General features: G+C 47.8%; 1 protein-coding gene and 1 pseudogene across 1 annotated transcript in view; one reads left to right on the top strand and one right to left on the bottom strand.

The window, feature by feature from the left end:
* AVPR2 (arginine vasopressin receptor 2) overlaps positions 1–5,382 on the bottom strand; it is a 6,931-nt gene extending 1,549 nt beyond the window's left edge. Inside the window, exons 1-4 of the mRNA XM_015592063.1 lie at positions 5,357–5,382; positions 3,226–3,313; positions 2,879–3,007; positions 194–248 (exon numbers count right to left, since the gene is read on the bottom strand). Of these exons, the coding sequence (XP_015447549.1) occupies positions 194–248; positions 2,879–3,007; positions 3,226–3,313; positions 5,357–5,382 (298 nt within the window). The remainder of the gene's footprint in view (positions 1–193; positions 249–2,878; positions 3,008–3,225; positions 3,314–5,356) is intronic.
* A 1,386-nt stretch (positions 5,383–6,768) lies between these two features.
* On the top strand, positions 6,769–6,887 carry LOC112482556 (annotated as a pseudogene).
* The last annotated feature ends 12,357 nt before the right edge of the window (positions 6,888–19,244 follow it).

Genomic DNA, 19,244 nt, shown 5'->3' with positions numbered 1-19,244 from the left:
GTGGCAGGGAGAGAAGGGCAGCCCAGTCCCCGGTGAGTATGGAGGGCCATACTCTCCCCTTGCCCCATGGGCAGCCTGAAGAGGAGAGTGAAGGAGGTCTCTGCAAGAGGTTTTCGGCTTCATCCAACCCCCCTCAGCCCACGTGGCTCATCCCAGTGGGGGTTGGGCAGGGGCCCAGTGACCAGAACCTTACCGGAGGTGGCGAAAGCCATGAGCGTGGTGGGGGCCGGGGCGACTGCTCTGAGCGTCTGGAAGAGACAGGGCGGCGAGCTCAACCTCCCATCAGAAAGGCCAGCCGCGCTGCCCCGAGTCTGTGCACAGGGCAGGCCGTTACAGAGGTGGCAAAGTGGCAGAGTGTGTGCACGGTGAGGGGGGCGGCTTCCGTCCAGTGCACTCGACACTGTGTGTGCGTGTGCGTGTGCGTGCGTCCGTGTGTGCTTCCTAGCGATCAGGTGCTGGAGGTACACCCTTAGCCCAATCGAGGTTGGTGAGGTTTGGCCCCACCGAGCCAGGCATGGGCCTTGGGGCCCTGCAGTGCGCCTCCCAGGACTGGAGAGGGGAAGGTAGAGAGAGGGACAATCATAGCGGTGGACAGAACCAGCTTAGGACCCACCTAGGCAGCCCGCGAGACCCAAGGCAAATATATAGACCCCTTTACTGTGACAGAGGCGAAGAGAAAGGCCACGAGAGAGCTGGGGACTGGGTGGGAAGAGCCGACGTGCCCTGCCAGGGCCCCTTGCAGCCCCTTACCTGGCCAGGCTCCTGGGATCCTGGGAAGCTGGGCAGTGGAGGGCTCGAAGGTGTCTCAGGAGCTCAGATCTGCTCTCCATCGCCAGCCCCGCCCCAACCCAGCCTCTGGGAGTGACCTGCCCAGGAGGGGACTTCCTCCCCCCTCCCCCTCACGCCTCCCCTGGCCTCCTGCCTGTGGGACCGGGAAGTAGTCTCCTGGCCTCCTCTGCTTCCTTTCCTGCCCCCAGCCCCTCCCAGGTCTGTCCCCAGGACTCCTTTCCCCCCTACTCCACTCCTGCGAGTCCTGAGCCCACCTCGGCTGGTCCCCAGCTTGGCCCGGCTGTGACCGCTGGACTGGCTGCCCTCTCCCCTTCCCCGCCCCTGCCTGCCTCCACCTCCACAGGGCCCACCTTACTAGAATGTTTTGTCTGGCACGGCTCTGGGAAGTCGCTTACTTCAGCCTGTCCATTTTACGAGTGGAGAAACTGAGACCAGAGATGGGCGGGACTAGCTGAGGATCACACAACTTTTGGGTGGCGAAACTTGGCTCTTCTTTCCCAAGCCAGGCACCTTTTGTCCCTCTTTGGGCCCGGGTGAGGATGAGGTGAGAGCTCATGGAGTCCCCACTGACACCGAGGGAAGGCCCCTCCCCCTCCTCAATTAGGGCCAGCCGGAGATGAGGGACAGGAAGGGAGGGGGTGGGGCGGAATCAAGCTAGGGCTTAATGCGCCCAGTGAGATCCAGTTTCCTCCCCAAGGCCCTGTGGGAGCCAGAGACACTCCCACCCTTTTCCTCCGCCCCCACCTGCGGCTACCTGTCCTAAGAGGAGGGGGCTTCATAGCTCCTGGGCTCGAGCACATTCCAGCTCTCCCCCTCCCTCGCCTCCACTTTCTCTCTCTCTCACACTCACATGCACGGCCACACACACCCTCTCATATGTGAGACAGCCGTACGCCCACAAAGGCACACACACTCGACCTAGACACAGACACACACCGATGTTCCTTCGCCCCGTGTGGAGGGCCTGAGAGAGGAGCTTCCCTGCCAGGGGCGCCAGGGGCGTCAGGGCCGAGCCCCCCCTCCCACTTCCTCTTCCCTCTTCAGGCTCCAGGACCCCTCCAAGCTTTGACCCATCCCAGGCACCCTCTTTCTACCCCTCCCCTGCCCTTGCCACAAACCCCGGCCTTCTTCAGCCTAGGCCGGCCCAGCCCGGCCCAGTCCGGCCGAAGACAGTGGCCTGCACGCAGCCAAGGACCAGGCTCTGGGCCGAGATCAGCCCATTTTTCCTATTTGTTCACCTTCTCCGTTGCCCTGCAAGGCTGGAGACCGAAACGGCCCCGCGCTGACCAGACCCTAGTACGCCCAAGGCCAAGGTCTTCTTTTCTTGGCCAGGGAGACTGGCGGTGCCCCAGTGCTTCCCAGGACAGCAGGAGATGTGGGGTCAGATGCCTTACACACTCACCACAGCCTCACCCTGCACGCTGCCCACAGCATGTGACAACACACGGCACACACAAAACTTGCTGCACAAGCCACACACATACATCCTACCCCTCACATTACATATGTGCCAGACCGGAGTGGCCTCTATAGCAGTGGTCCCCGAGACTTGTGCTCCTCTGCTTTGCCACTCCCCAGCTGCGTGACCTTGGACGGGGTACGCCCAGCTCTCTGTGCCTCAGCTTCCCCCTCTGTAAACTGGGAATCCAACGACTGAAGGATGCCCCATGGTGACAGGACGGATGAAGACCTGGAATCAGCAGCCGATGAGCCTCCGTAAGTGTCTGTTTTCAGTACATGTAAGGCAGCACTAGAAGCTAGGGAGGGAAGCTCCTGGGACTGGTCGGGAAGCGGAGCCAGCTTTGAGGGGCAAAGGGCCAATGGTCTCCTTACGGGGTTTCTCTGCTTGGACCGGAGCGAGGCCCTGCAGGGCTGGATCCCAGCAGAGAGCTGGTGCAGGGCAGGGCCCCTGAGCACTGAGGCCAGGCCTGAGGCCATCTCTGTCCTGCACACTCCTTGTTTCCTGTTGTTGAGCTCAGGGAAAAGTCTTGGGGAAGGCACCCCACCCCCGTGGTTTTTTCTGGGCTCCAAGAAGCAAGGGGAGGGGTTTGTGTCCACACCAAGTCCAGGATGTAAAGGGAAGCTGCACGCAGAACTCCCTCTGGCCAGCCAGCAGTGCTGAGGACTTCTGAGGAGCTACGAAGAGCGCGTGCCAGAGAGTCTGGTTCTCCAGCCGGTACACGTGCAGGTGCTGCAGGCGCCCAGCTGAGTCCACTGCCTGCAGCAAGAAGCTGGTCAGAGGCGAGAGGCCCCAGGCAGGCCCCTGCGCCAGCCAGCCCACAGCAGACAAGAAAGATGGGGCTTGGCAGCAGTTCATGGGAAGAAAGGCTGACCAGATTATTCACTGTCGGGACCATGTGGCTCAGCAGAGACGGCACTGGGCCGCCCAGAAGTCCCTGTCCTCTGAGCAACGTGAACTGAAAGCAGGGCACCTACCTGGAGGGAGGCGCCCTGCCCCCACTCCTCGGGGTGGGCAGAGAGCTGGGCCTGCCTCCTGGAGACAGGCAGTCGGCAGGCCGGGGCCCTGGAGAGGGGAGAGAAGGCGGGGTCTCTGAGAAGTGTTTGAGGAGGTGGCCTAACAGGCCCAGGCCCACCCCAGGGAGCTCTTTCTGGAAAGCTGGAGAAGGAGGGCCTGGCCATGTGGCTGGTCAGTTACCCTCAGCGGGCCTCAGGCCTGGGGCAGGACTGGGCAGACACCTTCCCCATCCCCCCAGTACCCCCAATGCAGCCCCCTCTGCCCTGCCTTCCACCAGCTCCCTCTAAGGGTGCGTTTATAGAAACAGTTCATGTGTGCTCAAGGTGTGGGCCCGGGTCTTCACTAGTCCAACGTCTGAGCGGAAGAGGACGGAAGGCCCCAGGGGGCCCCCGGAGGCGAGGGGCAGGGAGTGGGCACTGACTATCGCAGGTGCCAGTTCCTGGGGCAGGGGATCACATCTGGCAGGACCCCGGATCTGCCTGTCCTGCTTTCTCACTGACTCTGTAATTAGAACCCTTTGCTCAACAAACAGCAAGTCCTGCAGGCCCCGCGCTGTGCGCGTGGAAGCGAAAGGATTGGGGCCTTGCCAGGAGGAGCGCAGGGTCCCGCTCCCAGAGGAGTGGGGGCGGGGAGGCCGGAAGAAGCTCCCAGGAGAGAAATGGCGGACACGATTAATGCCAACAGGCAGTAGCGGTGGAAAGGAAAGGCATTTCTCGGGCCCTGGATAGACCCTTGGAAGACAGTCACAGAGATGAAAGAGAAAGAGAAGCCAGCCAAGGACATGGAGAAGGAGTGATGAAAAATCTGGGAGAAAAAACCAGGAGAGCGTGGGCTCACAAGGCTGGGAGGAGAGACAGGTTCCCTAAGCGAAGGAAAGACACACGCAAAGCTGCTGAGAGGCCATGCCCAGGGAAGGAGAGAGGCGCCCCAGCTGCCTCCCTCCTGACTGGGTGCGCATCACAGATGGCGGATCCTGCGTGGCAATGGGAAGCATGAATGAGCTCACCCCAACTGAAATGCCACATAAGGAGCAGAATGAGTTGAACCTGATGTTATTCAAATGCCTAGGCGAGGCTCAGATGGATGGGGTAAAAGAGCGTGGGGTCAAAGGACGAGATCAAAGGGGGCAAAAAGCATGCGCACGCCTGTGTGTGCGCGCGCGTGCAAGTGTGTATTGGGACATGCGTGGGCCGATGATGACAGGAAAACAGGTGTCCACTCATCCGAGGTCCAAATTAAAGTGAATAGTAATTCTGGAGTTAGACAAAGCCTGTTTGCAATTTGTGGGAGCGGGGACAGTGGTACCTGGTGGATTAGAAGCCCCGTAGGCTGAGAGGGGCAGGGTCCCCAGGAGGCTCTGGGGGCACCCCTCTTCTGGGCCAAGGAGCTGGGGGGTAGAAGGCAGGTAAGCAGTTGAGGTCTGTGCCCCCAGATGGCCACAAGCGAAGTCAGCTCAGCAGGAGGCGCCTCTTCTTTGGTCGGAATTATACAGGCATGTGGCTTAAAGGGGCAGATCATCTGAGGCTTAGGCTCGTAATGAAAAGCAGCAGCCGCTCCTCCCCATTCTGCCTTCCCAGAGGCAACCGGTTTCAGCTCTCCGGGTAATTACCTCTGTCTGGCTCTATAACGAACCCCCAGCTTTCTTTAACCGTCGCCACTATTCTGACTGCCATGGCACAGGCAGTGATTGCTTTCCTTGTCTTCAATGACTTTTAAAAATCAGCTTTATTGATATGATTAGCATACAATAAAATTCACAAATTGTCGGATGTCATTTGACACATGGATACAGTCGTGCGACCGCCACTGTAATCGCGATATAGAACATTCGCATCACTCCAGAAAGTTCCCTCATGGCCCTTTGCGATCTTCCTCCACCTGGAGCCTGGCAACCATCATCGTTCTATCACTTTAGATTTGTCTTTTCTAGAATTTTATAAAAGTAGGATGACAGAGTGTGCAGCATTTTGCGTCTGGTTTCTTCCACCCAGCAGAATGCCTTTGAGTTCCTCTCTATTGTGTGTGTCAGGAGTTTGTTCCTTTTCATGCCAAGTGGTGTTCTATTGTGTGCATGGACCACAGATCATTTACCTGAGTACCAGTTGATGGACAGACATGTGGGTTGTTTCTAGTTTAGGACTGTTATGAAGAAGGTTACTCTGAATACTTGAGTACAAGCCTTTCTGTGTACGTGTTTTAATTTCTCTAGATAAATCCTTAGAAGTAGAACTACTGGGTCATACAAGTGTATGTTTCAGTTGATAAGATACTGGCAAATTGTTTTCCACACTTGTCATATGACATGATAGTTCCTTATGACTGATGATGGTGAGAATCTTTACATATACTTATTTGCCATTTGTCGATATTTGTTAGTGACGTATCTAGGCAAATCTTTGGTCAATTTTTAGAAGTTTTCTCAAGTATTGAGTGTAAGAGTTGTTTTTTTTTTTTTAATATGTTTTGGTTACAAATCCTTTTACAGACATGTTTTGCAAATATTTTTTCCCAGTTTGTGGCTTGCTTTCTTATTTTACTAAGAGTATCTTTTAAAAACCAAACATTTGAAATTTTTCTAAAGTCTAATTTTATGTTTTCTTTCACGATTTGTATTTTTTGTGTCCTATCTAACAAATCTTTGCCTAATCCAATGTCACACATATTCTCTTATAACTTCTTCTAGAAGGTTTATATGTCTAGCTCTTATATTTACGTCTGACACTCATTTCAAGTTAAATTTTGTGCATGGTACGAAGTAAAGATCTAGGTTCATTCTTTTGCATGTGAATAACCAGTTATTCTGGCATCATTTCTTCAAAAGACTATCCTTTCCTCACCGAATTACCTCGGTACCTTTGCCACAAAATTGATCGTATGTGTGTGCATCTATTTCTGGACTCTCAATTCTGTCCCGCCGATCTACATCCTATCCTTATACCAATGCTACACTGTCTGGATGACTACAGATTTATAGTAAGTCTTGAATTCAGATAGCATAAGTTCTTCGATTTTGTTCTTTCTCCAAATCATTTTGGCTAGTCTAGGTAATTTGCATTTCCATATAAATTTTAAAATCGGCTTGCCAGTTTCTACAAAAGAAGCCTGGATTTTAATTGCCATTTCATTGGCGCTATAGATAAATGTGCGGAGAATTGACATCTTAACCATAATGGGTATTTCAGCCCGTGAATACATTATTTTTCTCCGTTTATTTAAGTTTCTTTAATTTCTATCAACAATATTTTGTAGTTTTTGATGTACGGGTTTTGCACGTTATTAAGTTATCCTTAAATATTTCAGATTTTTGGTGCTGTTGTAAATGGTACTTTTAAATGTCAATTTCTGATTGTCTGTTGCTAGTATATAAAAACACTATTGGTTTTTGCATACTGACTGTCCTGCAACCTTGTTAAACTCACTTATTCTACTGGTTTTAGTAGATTTCATAAGATTTTTTTTTTTTTGCATATACGATCATGTCATCTCTGAATAAAGACACTTTTGTCTACGGCCATGCCACCCTGAACACTCCCAGTCTCATCTGATCTCGAAAGTTAAGCAGGGCCGGGCCTAGTTAGTACTTGGATGGGAGACCACTTAGGAAGACCAGGTGCTGTAGGCGTTTAAATAAAAGAAGACACTTTTACCTTTTCCTTTCTAAGTTATATGCCTTCTATTCCTTTTTCCTGCCTTACTGCGCTAGCTAGGACCTCCAGTGCAACAATGAGTAAAAGTGATAACATACCTTTGCCTTATTCCTGATCATAAAGGAAAGGCAGTCACTCTATCTTCATTAAATATGACGTTAACTGTGGGTTTTTCATAGACTCCCTTTATCAGGCTGAAGAAGTTTCCCTCTATTCCTAGATCACTGAAAGCTTTTATCCTAAGTGGATGTTCAATTTTGTCCAACGTTTTTCCTGCATCTATTGAAATGATCATATGGTTTTCTTTGTTGTTGTCTCTCTGTTACTATGGTTAATAATGCTGAATGATTTTCAAATGTCATAGCAAACTGGTTTTCTGGAGGGGAACACTATTTGGCCATGATGTGTCATCTTTTTATACATTGCTGGATTTGATTTGCTGGCATTTTGGTTAGTATTTTTAATCATGTATAGGCATGAGGGATATTGCTCTGTAGCTTCCTCTTCATGTGATGTCTTTGGTTTTGGTATGAGGGTAATGCTAACCTTATAAAATGAATTGAGAAGTGTTCCCTCCTCTTCTATTTTCTGGAAGAGTTTGTGTAGAATTGGTGTTATTTCTTTCATAATGTTTGGTAGAATTCTCCAGTGAAGCCAAAAATGCCTGGAGTTTTCTTTGTGGTAAGGTTTTTAGCTACGAACTCAACTCTGTCAATAGATTATTCAGGTTATCTATTTTTTCCTAATGAACTTTGATAGTTTGTATCTTTCATGGAATTTATCCATTTCATCAAATATATTGGCATCAGTTCTTCATAATATTCCCTTATTTTCATTTTAATATTTGTAAGATCTGTAGTGATGTCCTCTCTTTCATTTTGGTTATTGGTAATTTCTATCTTCTGTCCATTTGTTCTGATCAGACTGGCTAGAGGTTTATCAATTTCATTAACCTTTTCAAGTCAGCTTTTGGTTTCGGTTTTTGTTTGTTTTCTATTCCATCGATTTCTGCTCTTTATTTTTATTATTTTCTTTTTTCTTTTTATCTTGCATTTACTTTGCTCTTCTTTTTCTAGTTTCTTAAAGTGGGAACTTAAATAATTGATTTGGGACCCCGCTCCTTTTCTAATAAAAGAAGTTAATGTTATCTATTTTCCTCAAATCACCTGTTCAGTTGAGTTTCCAAACTTTTATATTTTATGTCTTTAGTTTTATTCAATTAAATATAGTTTCTAATTTGACATATGATTTCTCCTTTGATCCATGGGTTATTTAGAAGTACATTTTTTTCATTTCCAAATATTTGGAAATTTCTTTGCTATCATCCTGTTACTGATTTCTAATTCAACATCGCTCTGGTCAGAAATCCTACTTTGTGTGATATGTATCCTTTGTAATGTATTGAGACTTTTTCTACTGCCCCGAATTTTATCTATGTGGGTGAATGTTACATCTGCACTGTGTATTCTCTTGTTGCTTGGTATACTATTCTGAAAATATCAATTAGGTCACTTTGGTTGATACTGTTCAAATCTTCTATATTCTTACTGATTTCTTGCCTATTTGTTTTATCAGTTACCGAGAAAGGGGTGTTAAAGTCTCCAACTGTGTTTGGAGATTGGTCTATTTCTAGAAACCTTTGGTGCTGTCGATTTTTGTTTCACGTATTTGGGAGCTTTGTTATCGAGTACCTACCTTTTTAAAATGATTATTTCTTCTTGATTCGTTGTCCTTTGTCCATCGCGAAATGTCCCTCTTTATCTCTGGTAACACTCTTTGTCTTGAATTCTACTCTATCTGTTATTAATATAGCCATACCAGCTTTCTTATGCTCAGTGTTTGCATGATGTATCTTTTTTCATCCTTTTACTTGCAACTTGTCTGCGTCTTTATGCTTAAAGTGTGCTTCTTGTAAATAACATATAGCTATTTTATGTAGCCTGACAGTCTCTGCCTTTTAACTGGTGTGTGTGGCAGATTGTGTTTTTCAAAGGTAGCCCCAACAATATCTCCCATCCCACATGCTCTTTTGGAACCTTGCCATTTTCCCATCAAGAGGTAGAATTTAACTCCCCCACCCCTCCTATAATCTGGGCTGGCTTGTGACTTGCTTTGATTCAATGTGATACGATAAAGTGATGCCACTTGATATCCGAGGCTGGGTGGGTCAGAAAAAGCAATGCTGCTTCTGCCTCGTTAGCGGGGATACTTACTCTTCCTGCCTTTAGCCACCACCTAACCAGTCCAACTTCTCTGAGGCTGCCATGCTATGAAGAAGCCAAAACTAGCGCTCATGGAGAAACCACATGGAAGGCTCTGAGATGGCATAAAGGGGGAGAGATGCCCAGCCAGCTCTAAGATGCTCCAGCTCCACACTGTTCCAGCTTCAGCCACTGTCTGGCAGAAATCACATGAAACACTGTCAGTAAGAACTGCCCGGTTGAGCCTTTCCCAGATTGTTATTTTTAAATCGAAGAATATATATTAACCGTTTTAATTGTACAATTCAGTGGCATCGATTACATTCCTAATACTGGGTATCACCCCATTTTCTTTTTCTAAAATGTTTTTTTATCATCATAAATAGAAGCTCTGTACCCGTTAAGCAATAATCCTCCATTCTCCCCTCTCCTCAGTCTCTAGTAATTTCTAATCTACTCTCTGTCTCTGTGAATTTGCCTATTCTAGAGCGTTCATATAAATGGCATCATGCGATATTTGTCCTTTTGTGTCTGCTTTCTTTCACTCAGCCTATTGTTTTCTAGGTTCCTCCATGTTGTCGTATATATCCAGATTTTATTCCCCTTTACGGATGAATAATATTTTATCGTATGGCTAGAGCACTTTTGTTCACGCATGCATCTACCGATGGACATCCGGGTCGTTCCCGCCTTTTGGCTATTGTAAATAATGCTGTGATGAATATTGGTGTACGAGCATCTGTTTGAGTTCTCGTTTTCAATGTTTTTGAAGATATACCTAGGAGTGAAATTGCTGGGTTATACGGTAACCCCGCTTTGCTTTCTGAGGAATGCCTTTCCCATAGACTTGACTCACAGAAACATGAGAAATAAAACATTATTGAAGTTATTTTAAAACGCTACATTTTGGAGCAATTTGTTACGCAACAGGAATAACTGGAATAGAGTTTTAGTCCATTTATAATTAATGTAATTATCTTTGGATTTCGGTCTAAGAACTCAGTGTGACTTCTATTTGTTCCATCCATTTTTCGTTCTTTTTCTCCTTTTCTGCCTTTTTTTGGGGGGGGGGCAAATTGAATTTTTTTTTAGTATTTCGTCTTCTTTATTGACTTTTTAGATATGTCTTTTTGTGTTACTTTAAAAAAATTGTTGCTCTGGAGCAGCGGTCCCCAACCTTTGTGGCACCAGGGACTCGTGCTCTTATGAGAATCTAGTGCCTGATGATCTGAGGCGGAGCTGAGGCGGTGATGCTGGCGCTGGGGAGCGTTTGCAGATACAGATGAAACTTCACCTGCCTGCTGCTCACCTGCTGCTGTGCAGCTTGGCTCCTAACAGTAGAGGCCATGCCCAGGGGCTGGGGACCTCTGCTCTAGAGATTACAATTTGTTTCTTTAACTTAGCACATTCCACCATCGAAGAAATATTCTAGTACTTCGTGAACAGTATAAGAATGTTACAGCAGTATTCCAATTGCTGCGGTCCCAACCTTTGTGCTCTGGTTGTCACACAATATTTTTACATTATGCAAATTATTTTTACATACGATATGCAAAAAGATAACTCTACATTATATTATTATTGTTTTTACTGTGAACAGTAAGTAGTCATATATATTTACTCTTTTTGGTGTTTTCCATTCCTTTCTTCAGTCTGGTATAATTTCTCTTCAATCTCAATAACTTATTTTAGCATTTCTTTTATTGTAAGTCTGCCGGAGATAAATTCTGTATTTATTCTCATCGAGGGAATGCAACTCTATTTTGTCTTAATTTTTGTAGATATTTACACTGGATATTGAATTCCAGATTGAAAATTTGTATTTTCTTTCAGCATTTGAAGATGTTATTCCATTATCTTTTGGCCTTTACTGGTTTTAGATTCAGAGTCTGCTGTCACTCTTATTGTTCCCCTGTATACAGCATGTCTTTTTTTCTCTGCTTTCAAGGTTTAAAAAAAATTTTTTTTTAGCAGTTTGATTATTAAATGCTTAGGGGATGTTGGAATTATGATAAATATGTTATTATTTTAAAGTCTCTGATAATTCCAACATCTAAGCCATCTCTGATCTGAGTCTGGTTTTATCAATTGTTTCTTCTGTTGATGATGGGTCATATTTCCTCGCTTTTTCACATGTATCTTAATTTTTTTTATTGGATGCCAGACATTGTATGTAATAGAACAATAGGGAGTATAATAACATTTATGCGCCCCCCCAAAAGGACATGCCTCTTCTTCTGTTAAGCCGCGTGCGTGTGCATGCGTGTGTGTGTGTGTGTGTGTTGGAGGATGGTTTTCAGTCAATCTGGTCTGTTCTCAAGCTGCATCTGGGATTTCTTGTCGATTTTGCTAGATTCAGTTCTCCATAGACTTCAAAGTATTTCAAGGTAGGATCAGAACCTTCTCTTTATCAGGACTCGTGATCTGAGTACCTGTGGGATTTGTCTTAATTCAACCTCACTCTTAGACGGATGAACATGTGCCACAGGAGTATCTCTTTCAGGTCTTCTGCCTCGACTCCTGCTTTGTACTTAGTGTAAGACTTAGGGAGCCTGGATGGTTTCTCTGTCCTCCTAACCTACCTTAGGACTTCAGCAGACCCTGTATCCCTTCAGCCTAAGGTTGATACCTCTCAGCTCTTCTGCCCTTCTCCCGCCATCAACTGCCTCTAGAAAGTCTGGAGTGTGGTTTCTCTCACTTCTCCTGCCCCGTATTCAGACTTCAGCACCTCTAATACATCTATACCTCAGAGAGAATTGCTCAGTCCACCTTCCATGCCTCCAGACTTTCTTGGTGAAAGCTTATGGAAAAGAGCTGTGGGTGAATGTAAACTCTCTTTGCGTCTGAGGTTCCTAGGGATTCCAATTGTCATGCCACCCCATACTTGACCTTTACGATTTTGTTAAAAGGCCCTCTGTTTTCTTCTTACAAGTGTCTATGGCAGCCTCCTCCTACCCCTGCTGCTGTCAAGGATAAAAGCAGTAACGGGTCTTTTTCCTAGGAAAGGCTCGGCGTTTTTCAGATTTTGGCTTACTTTTTTTCCCTTTTTTTTTTTTTGGCAAGTTCAGCTTCCTGATAGGCTTTAAGGGAAAAAAAAAAAAACAACTATGATTTTTATAGATTACCCAGCTTCTCTCGTAGCTAGGATGGAAATGATGTTGTCTTGCAACTTCTTTTTTATTAAGTTTTTAATTTTTTCAAAATGTTCAATTAGATTTGACATTCAGTATTATTTTATATTAGTTTCAGGTGTACGACAGAGATATTGCAACTTTTAATATTCCTTTTTAATTTATGCTGCCGTGAGCAGTTCTCGTTTGTTACCCGAATGTTCTTTTTTATAGCACCCTGTTCTTTTTTTCATGGATGTTCACATTCTGTTATCTCCCTGAGGAAGCTAAGGACTTTTTAAGAAAATATATTTCTTATCCCTCATCGTCCTGTTCCCTAGAGATAGTTTTCCTCTTTATTTTGATCTCTTATCTTTTATGCTTTCATGTTAGAACCTTCCTCAGATGTCTAGTGATCCTTGGTTGTCATGTCATATTTAAGAATGGGATACTAAAAAGCTTATTGGAAGGAGTGGGCTTGTCAACTATGGGCTTCACTGTAGGGTAACGTAGCTGGGCTGTTTTAGTAGAGAATCTTAAGGTTACTCTCTTTAATTCCTTCCTCTTGGAATGTCAAATAGCCCGGAGAAAGATCTTCAGTCTGATGCCTGGGGCTGGCTGTCAACACTCAAGGACCTGAGTAGGGCAAGAGGGCCCAGAGAGGTAAATATTCACTTAGCCCCCCTGTTTTCAGTGTGGTGCTCCGTTAGCCATTTCCGGTGTTCCCCATTCCAGACACGCTTTGTTTCATCGACTCCAAAGAATAAACTTCTTCTCCTGAGATGGGTGATGGTATCTGGAAGTCTGACAGATTTTCAACTGCAGCTTGACATTCACCCCCATTTCCACCGCTGATTTCTAAGCCATGTCTGAGCTCCGCCGTCCGAATTCGGCGGGTGCTCAGTGGTCTCCACTGCCTCCACTTTCTTGGATTTGCTACAGTGGTTACTGTTGAGCTATGATCATCTTGCTGCTGTTATCTCATTTCCTGTTATTTTTGTCTTTGGAAATTTTTGCTTTTAAAAAGTCATGTAGTGTCATTTTAGTGCTGTTTCGGGAGGGAGACAAAGGAAACGCATGTGTTTAGTCTGTCTTCTTTGTTTCTAGGTCAACGGTAGGTGGAGAAAGTCTGGAAGAACCGTTGAGTGGAAAGAGCGGGAGGCTGGCTAGGGTCACGTGACGGGGCTGTGGTACTACGAGCCAGCTTGTTTGGAGCCCATAAGTGCCTAGTGATACCTGTCTACACAGTGACGTGGTTGTCTCCAGCAGCACTCTCTGCAGCCTGGGAGGAAGAGCAGAGAAGTCACATGAGCAATTCCATTCAAAGCCCACGGGTTTGTAGGAAAAGCAAGAGAATAGATGATTTAAGTGTGGTGGGACTGGACAGGCCAAGCGAGATGCTTCCACAGCTCCCTGCTGTGGAAGCACCTCTAGCCAGTGATTCGCACATAGATGGTGTCTTAGTCAGCTTGCCGTAACAAAATACCATAGACTGGGGGCTTAAATCGCAGATATTTATTTCTCATTGGAGGCTGGAAGTCCCAGATCAAGCAGGGTTGGTTTCCGGTGAAGGTAATCTTCTTGGCTGGTAGATGGTTGTCTTCTTGCTGCATCCTCATATAAGAGATCGGGGAGCGGGGGGCGGGGAGAGAGAGAGAGAGACAGAGACAGAGAGACAGAGAGAGACAGAGAGCCCGCACACGCTCTCTAGTGTCTTCTTATAAGGACACTAATTTTATTGGATCAGGGCCCCACCCTTATGACCTCGTTTCACCTTAATTACTTTCTTAAAGGCCCCATTCTCAAATACAGTCACATGGAGGATTAGAGCTTCAACACATGATTTTAAGGGGACACACAAAATTTAGTCCATAAGAGGTGGCTATTCTATATGTCACATGGCCTGCTCCAACCTTGGCCTCGGTTGCTTGAACCAGGTGCAAGCATCTGGCCAAGAGCAGCCAGTCTATAGATTTGTCAGTTCCCTACCCAGGTTACCTGATGAAGGCTCTTCCCAAATAAGGATAATGAGTTTTGGGGCCAATAAGCTTCTTTCTCATGGGTACTTAAAGTACAGCGAGATCCGAAACCAAAAGACACATGGAAGAAAGGTAATGTGTAATTGTCATGAAACATTAGTAGCCAAGGGGAAGCAGAAACTAAGATTAGGCAGAAGCAAAGACATAAAGAGAAGAGAGTCACAGAGGAGAGGGTGACATAGTCACCATAATAACAGCTCAGGGGTAGAAGCTTGGCTTGTGAATAAGAAAACCTGGTCCCTAGAGCTGCTTAAAAACCTGGTTCAGACTCCCCAAAGCTCAAGTGTTTGATTCTGCTTGGGTTCCTGTCCACACGTCCGAGGTTACCGTTGTGATGATTATTTTTATGTGTCCACTTGACTGGGCTATAGGGTGCCCAAACATTTGGTCAAACATCATTCTGGGTGTGTCTGTGAGGATGTTCTGGATGAGATTAACATTTGGATCCGTAAACTGAGTAAAGCAGATGGCCCTCCCTCATGTGGGTGGGGCTCATCCAGTCCTCTGAAGATCTGAATAGAACAAAGAGGTAGAGTAAGAGAGCTCTCCTGCCTGACCTCACTGCTGGAGCTGAGGCGTTGGGCTTTTCCTGTCCTTAGGCTAGAACTCATACCATCAGCTCTCCCAGGTCTCCAGCTTGCTGACTGGAGATCTTGGGACTTCTCAGGCTTCAGTCACATGAGCCAATTTCCTATCCTAAATCTCTTTACACATACACAGATGCACACACACATCCTATTGGTGCTGTTTCTCTGGGGAACTCTGACTCATGCAACTTTGTCTTCTTCATTCCTATACGAATCTTCCATTAATGGAGAAATTTGAGCCTGTCGAAGAGATATATACCATAGGGCCAAGTGGGATCTGAGAGATTGGGTGCAGGGATCAAGGGACTGGGCAGTTCTGTGAGGTCGAAGTGCGGGGTGGTAGAAGGAAAGATATTGGAGAATGGAAGGAACAGATCGGAGGTCGTGCCCGGAGAGCTGGCATTTGGACTATAACATGTCAGCAATTCCGTGGACTCTCTAAGGCGCAACCGTGAGAAGGCGAGGCTGAGGCGAGGTCAAGGTCTTTGAAGAGAAAGTCGAGAGACAGAAGTTGGGATGTCTGTGGGTGAGAGGAAGGTTGAGAGTCACTGGTGAATATGTCAGAGCGATAACACAAGGAGGCACAGAGGAGAAGGCGGCCAGGCCCTATGAGAAAAGCCTCAAAGGAGCCTATGGTGACTGCTGAGGGCCCTCGCAACATGGCGGCTGAGGAGAGAGAACAAGGAAAAAGCAGAGGTGCCTTTTATGATCTGCTCCCAAAAGTCTCTGGCTGTCACTTCTGCTTCGCTCTATTCACTAGAAGAAAGAAGTATGTCATCAAGTCCAGCCCCTACTCAGAAGGAGGAAAAGTAGGCTGTACCTCTTGAAGGGAGGAGCATCTAAGAATTTTCGGTAGCTTAAAACAACCAGAGCGGAGATATTGATTAACTTTAGACTTTGTTAAGAACGCACGTTAAAGTAGCTAGAGTAATTCTTTAAAAATTTATACAGAGCCTCGAAACAAATAGAGGGGAAGACGAAACAAGAAAGCCAATTCAATCCATCTAAAAGATGGCCAAGAACAAAGAAGCTTGGGCTCAGCAATTACTCACACCTCTTTTTAATGTGCCTTTGTACTTACTGCTGAGGCAGGCTGCAGCCCAGCTCTGGGATGCAAATTAGGTTTTGCCAATTAGGTGCACTCGCAAGATTCAGAAGGCTGAGGGAAGAGGAGGCCATCTTCCTGCTGTGTGGCGCTGTTTTTCTGCTGAATATCAAGGTCAAGGAAGAGTCGGGCTTCAGCAGCAATGCTCCTGTGTCCAGTGTCCAGTGTCCCGCCTCCGCTTCTTGTGGCAGCGATGACTTCCAGGTGTCAGCTTGCTGATCCCTGGCTCATGACTATGATGGTGTCTTCTTGAACTCAACAGTTACACTGGTGGCTGCCTGTTCTCCCACCTCGCTGATGGTGGCACAGGTGGCGGCTCCTTTGGAGAGCCAGTTCTGTGCTGGTGTCCTGTGGATCCCGTCTAGAATATATCCCTCTGGCCCCTCTGATGGTTGTGTATGCTTCCATTGCCTGTACACAATCCCTTTGTGTATAAGATGGCTGGAGTGATTTCCGCTTCGTGCCCAGAACTTTCACTGGTAAAAAGTGAGGGCGGAGGGAGAAAAATTCGGAAAACGGGGCAAATAGAAAGCACTTAATAAGTGGGCAAAAGTAAGTCCAAACATACAGCAACTACCACCAACGTGATCAGCTAAACCTTATGGTGGCTACCTTACGGAAATGAAAGATGCTCACACAAAAACCTCGATGTAAATGTTTCAAGCAGCATATTTAACATCGCCCAAAGCTGGAAACAATCCAGATGTCCTTCAACGGCTGTGCAGATAAACAAACAATGGCATACTACTCAGCGATAAAAAGGAAAATCTGCTGACACAGACAGACGACATGGATGAATCTCTAAAACTACACTGCGTGATTACAATTCCGTTTGTAATAAATTATAGTGAAGACAGAAGGTAGACGGGGGAGCGGGGTGGGGGCAGGGACAAGGGGCCGGGGCTGGAGGGAGTGGTGGACTGCAAAGAAGCCTGAGGGAATTTGGGGAGGTGATGGAAATGTTTTATATCTTGATTTTGGTGGTAGTTACATGACATTTATCAAAACTCATTGAACCGTACACTTGAAAAGGGCAGATTTTACTGTATGTAAATTCTACTTCAACAAAGCTGATTTTTTTTTTTTAAAGATAAAGAGTTTTAGACTGGCTCAAATGAAACCAAAACCAACCGATACACTGTTTCAAGAAATACACCTAAGACACAAAGGCACAGAAAGACAGAAAGGGGTCAAATAGAGAAAGATAGGTCAGCCCACCCTGCTAGCTGCTGGCATTCTTTCTGCTGCACTGGCTTGTGTGACTCCTTCCCTCTCATCACATGGCTGTCTGGCAGTGGCAGGGTGGAGGGGGGGAGTCTGGCCGGACTCTGGGGGTGCCACCCTCAATTAGCTGACTGCCCAAGAGGGGTGGGTCACAGACAGCTGTGAGAAGCACTTGCCATTGAAGGGGTATCACTAGGCAAGACCCGGCTGTCTGTCCAGTACTCCTCCAACCTCCACGGCAAGCACGTGACAGTGGAGTGATGGTCCACCTCTTGTTCAAAGCCAAGCCCTCCTGCTTCTCCTGGGACTTGCTCCGCCCGAAGTTCTTGCTTCTTCCTGTTCTGGCTCTCATTGACCCCTCCATCTTGGCAAACGGCAGTAAGAGAATGAGCTTCGCATTCACACAGAAGCAAGTTCGAATCCTAGCTCTGCCATTTGCCTTCTGGGTAATCTTGGGTAAGTCACTTGGCCCATCTGAACCTGTTTCCTCATCTGTCAAGTGGGCTGATGATTGACTTCCCTGGGTCGGTGTACAAAATAAATGTGCTAATCCATGAAACGTGCTTGGAACAATGACAGGCTCGATAAATGTCGTTTACTGTAATAATAGCGATGGGTACTAGTCTAAGAAATATAGACCGAATCCATCGTTGTGTACGTTAGCGGAGCATACTAAATGGATTCTATTCTCTTCCTACTTTACTCCTGCCGTTTCGCAGTGATCAAGGTCAACTTCTATATTCCACAAAGGATTTGTAGACGTTGGGATTGGAAACTTCAGGAGGGCCGAGTGGAGGCAGAGGTGGCTGGAAAGGAGAGAGGCCAGGCCTATCTGAGGTCGGATCAGAACATGCAGGAAGCAGAGCACAGCTCAGTGCCTCATGGGAAACATCCCCTCCTGGGCTCCCAGGACCCCCTTTGCCACCAGCTCTGGGCCCCCTGGCCTCCTTCTTCAGCTCAGCCTCCTCGTTGCTCCTGAAGGGGATGGACCAGCAGCACAAGAGCCCTGCCAGCCCTCCCACTCCGGGGCACCTGGAAGAAACATCTGGCCACTGGCAGCCCCAAGGGTGGGCCGGAGCTGGCTGTGAAGGGCCCTCCACCTTGACTCAGGCGTCTAGTTTTATCCGTGCTCCTTCTAAAAGACCCCCAGAAACATGGCATCCAGACCCTCCCTGAAGGCAGATGGGGCCACTTCAAGCCTCCCCTTCCAGGATAAACAGATGGAATGGAGATGGTCAAATGCGATGGGGACAACAGGCCAGGATGCCAGGGCCCCCTACACGGCTTGAAGGGTCTTGAGAGGCTGAGCCGAGGCCCCTGGGAATGCTTCACTGGGCAACAGGCATGCCCATAAAAATACCGTGGCCACCAGGGGTGCAATCTGCCATCTGGGCCCTAGGCCTTCCTTGCCCTGCGGCAGGCTCGGCTCACTCCGGAATTCCTGCGCCCTCTGTGTGACCGCCGCAAGCCGAGGGGGGCGCTAGGGAGGAGCTCCTTCACCCGGCTTCCAGGGCAGGGCTGCGGGAGAGTGGGGCCACCGGGAAAGGTCGGGATGGGGCCAATCCCCGTGACAAAGAAATAAGACGCCCAGCTTGGGAAAGCTGGCAGGGAGTAAGGAATATCTGGGAAACGGGAGTGGCACTTCGAGGGGCACCGTCCCCGCAACCTCCTCGCCCCCCCGGCTCTGGATTGCGCAGGACTCCGTGGCCCTCTGCGCGTCCCTGGCTGGCTGAGATCGAGGCCCGCGCGCCCCTCCTGGACCCGGCTCCTAAGACTGAGCGCGGGGGCGTCTCGTAGCGGAGTAGAGCCCAGGGACTCCGGAATCCTGCCTTTGGTGTAAGGCGGCATCCAAGACACGTCAAAACCGGGGGTCCGGGATCGCGTCGCGTGTCGGTGCCCGTAGCTCGCCAACACCCTAGAGGGACGGGAGGGAGCCAAGGGGGATGTTTCCCCATCCGACTCCAGTCTCCACCGCCCAGCGCCACGAGCACCCCCGCCCCGCGATTCCTGCCCCGAGCCTTCGCTGGGGCGTGGGCGCCCGTGTGCGAGCGACTCCCGGGCCAGGG

This window comes from Pteropus alecto, unplaced genomic scaffold, assembly GCF_000325575.1.
Source record: "Pteropus alecto unplaced genomic scaffold, ASM32557v1 scaffold396, whole genome shotgun sequence".
Taxonomy (NCBI): Eukaryota; Metazoa; Chordata; class Mammalia; order Chiroptera; family Pteropodidae; genus Pteropus; species Pteropus alecto.
The sequence above is the reverse complement of the archived record's forward strand: the minus strand, read 5'-3'. Positions and strand labels throughout refer to the sequence as shown.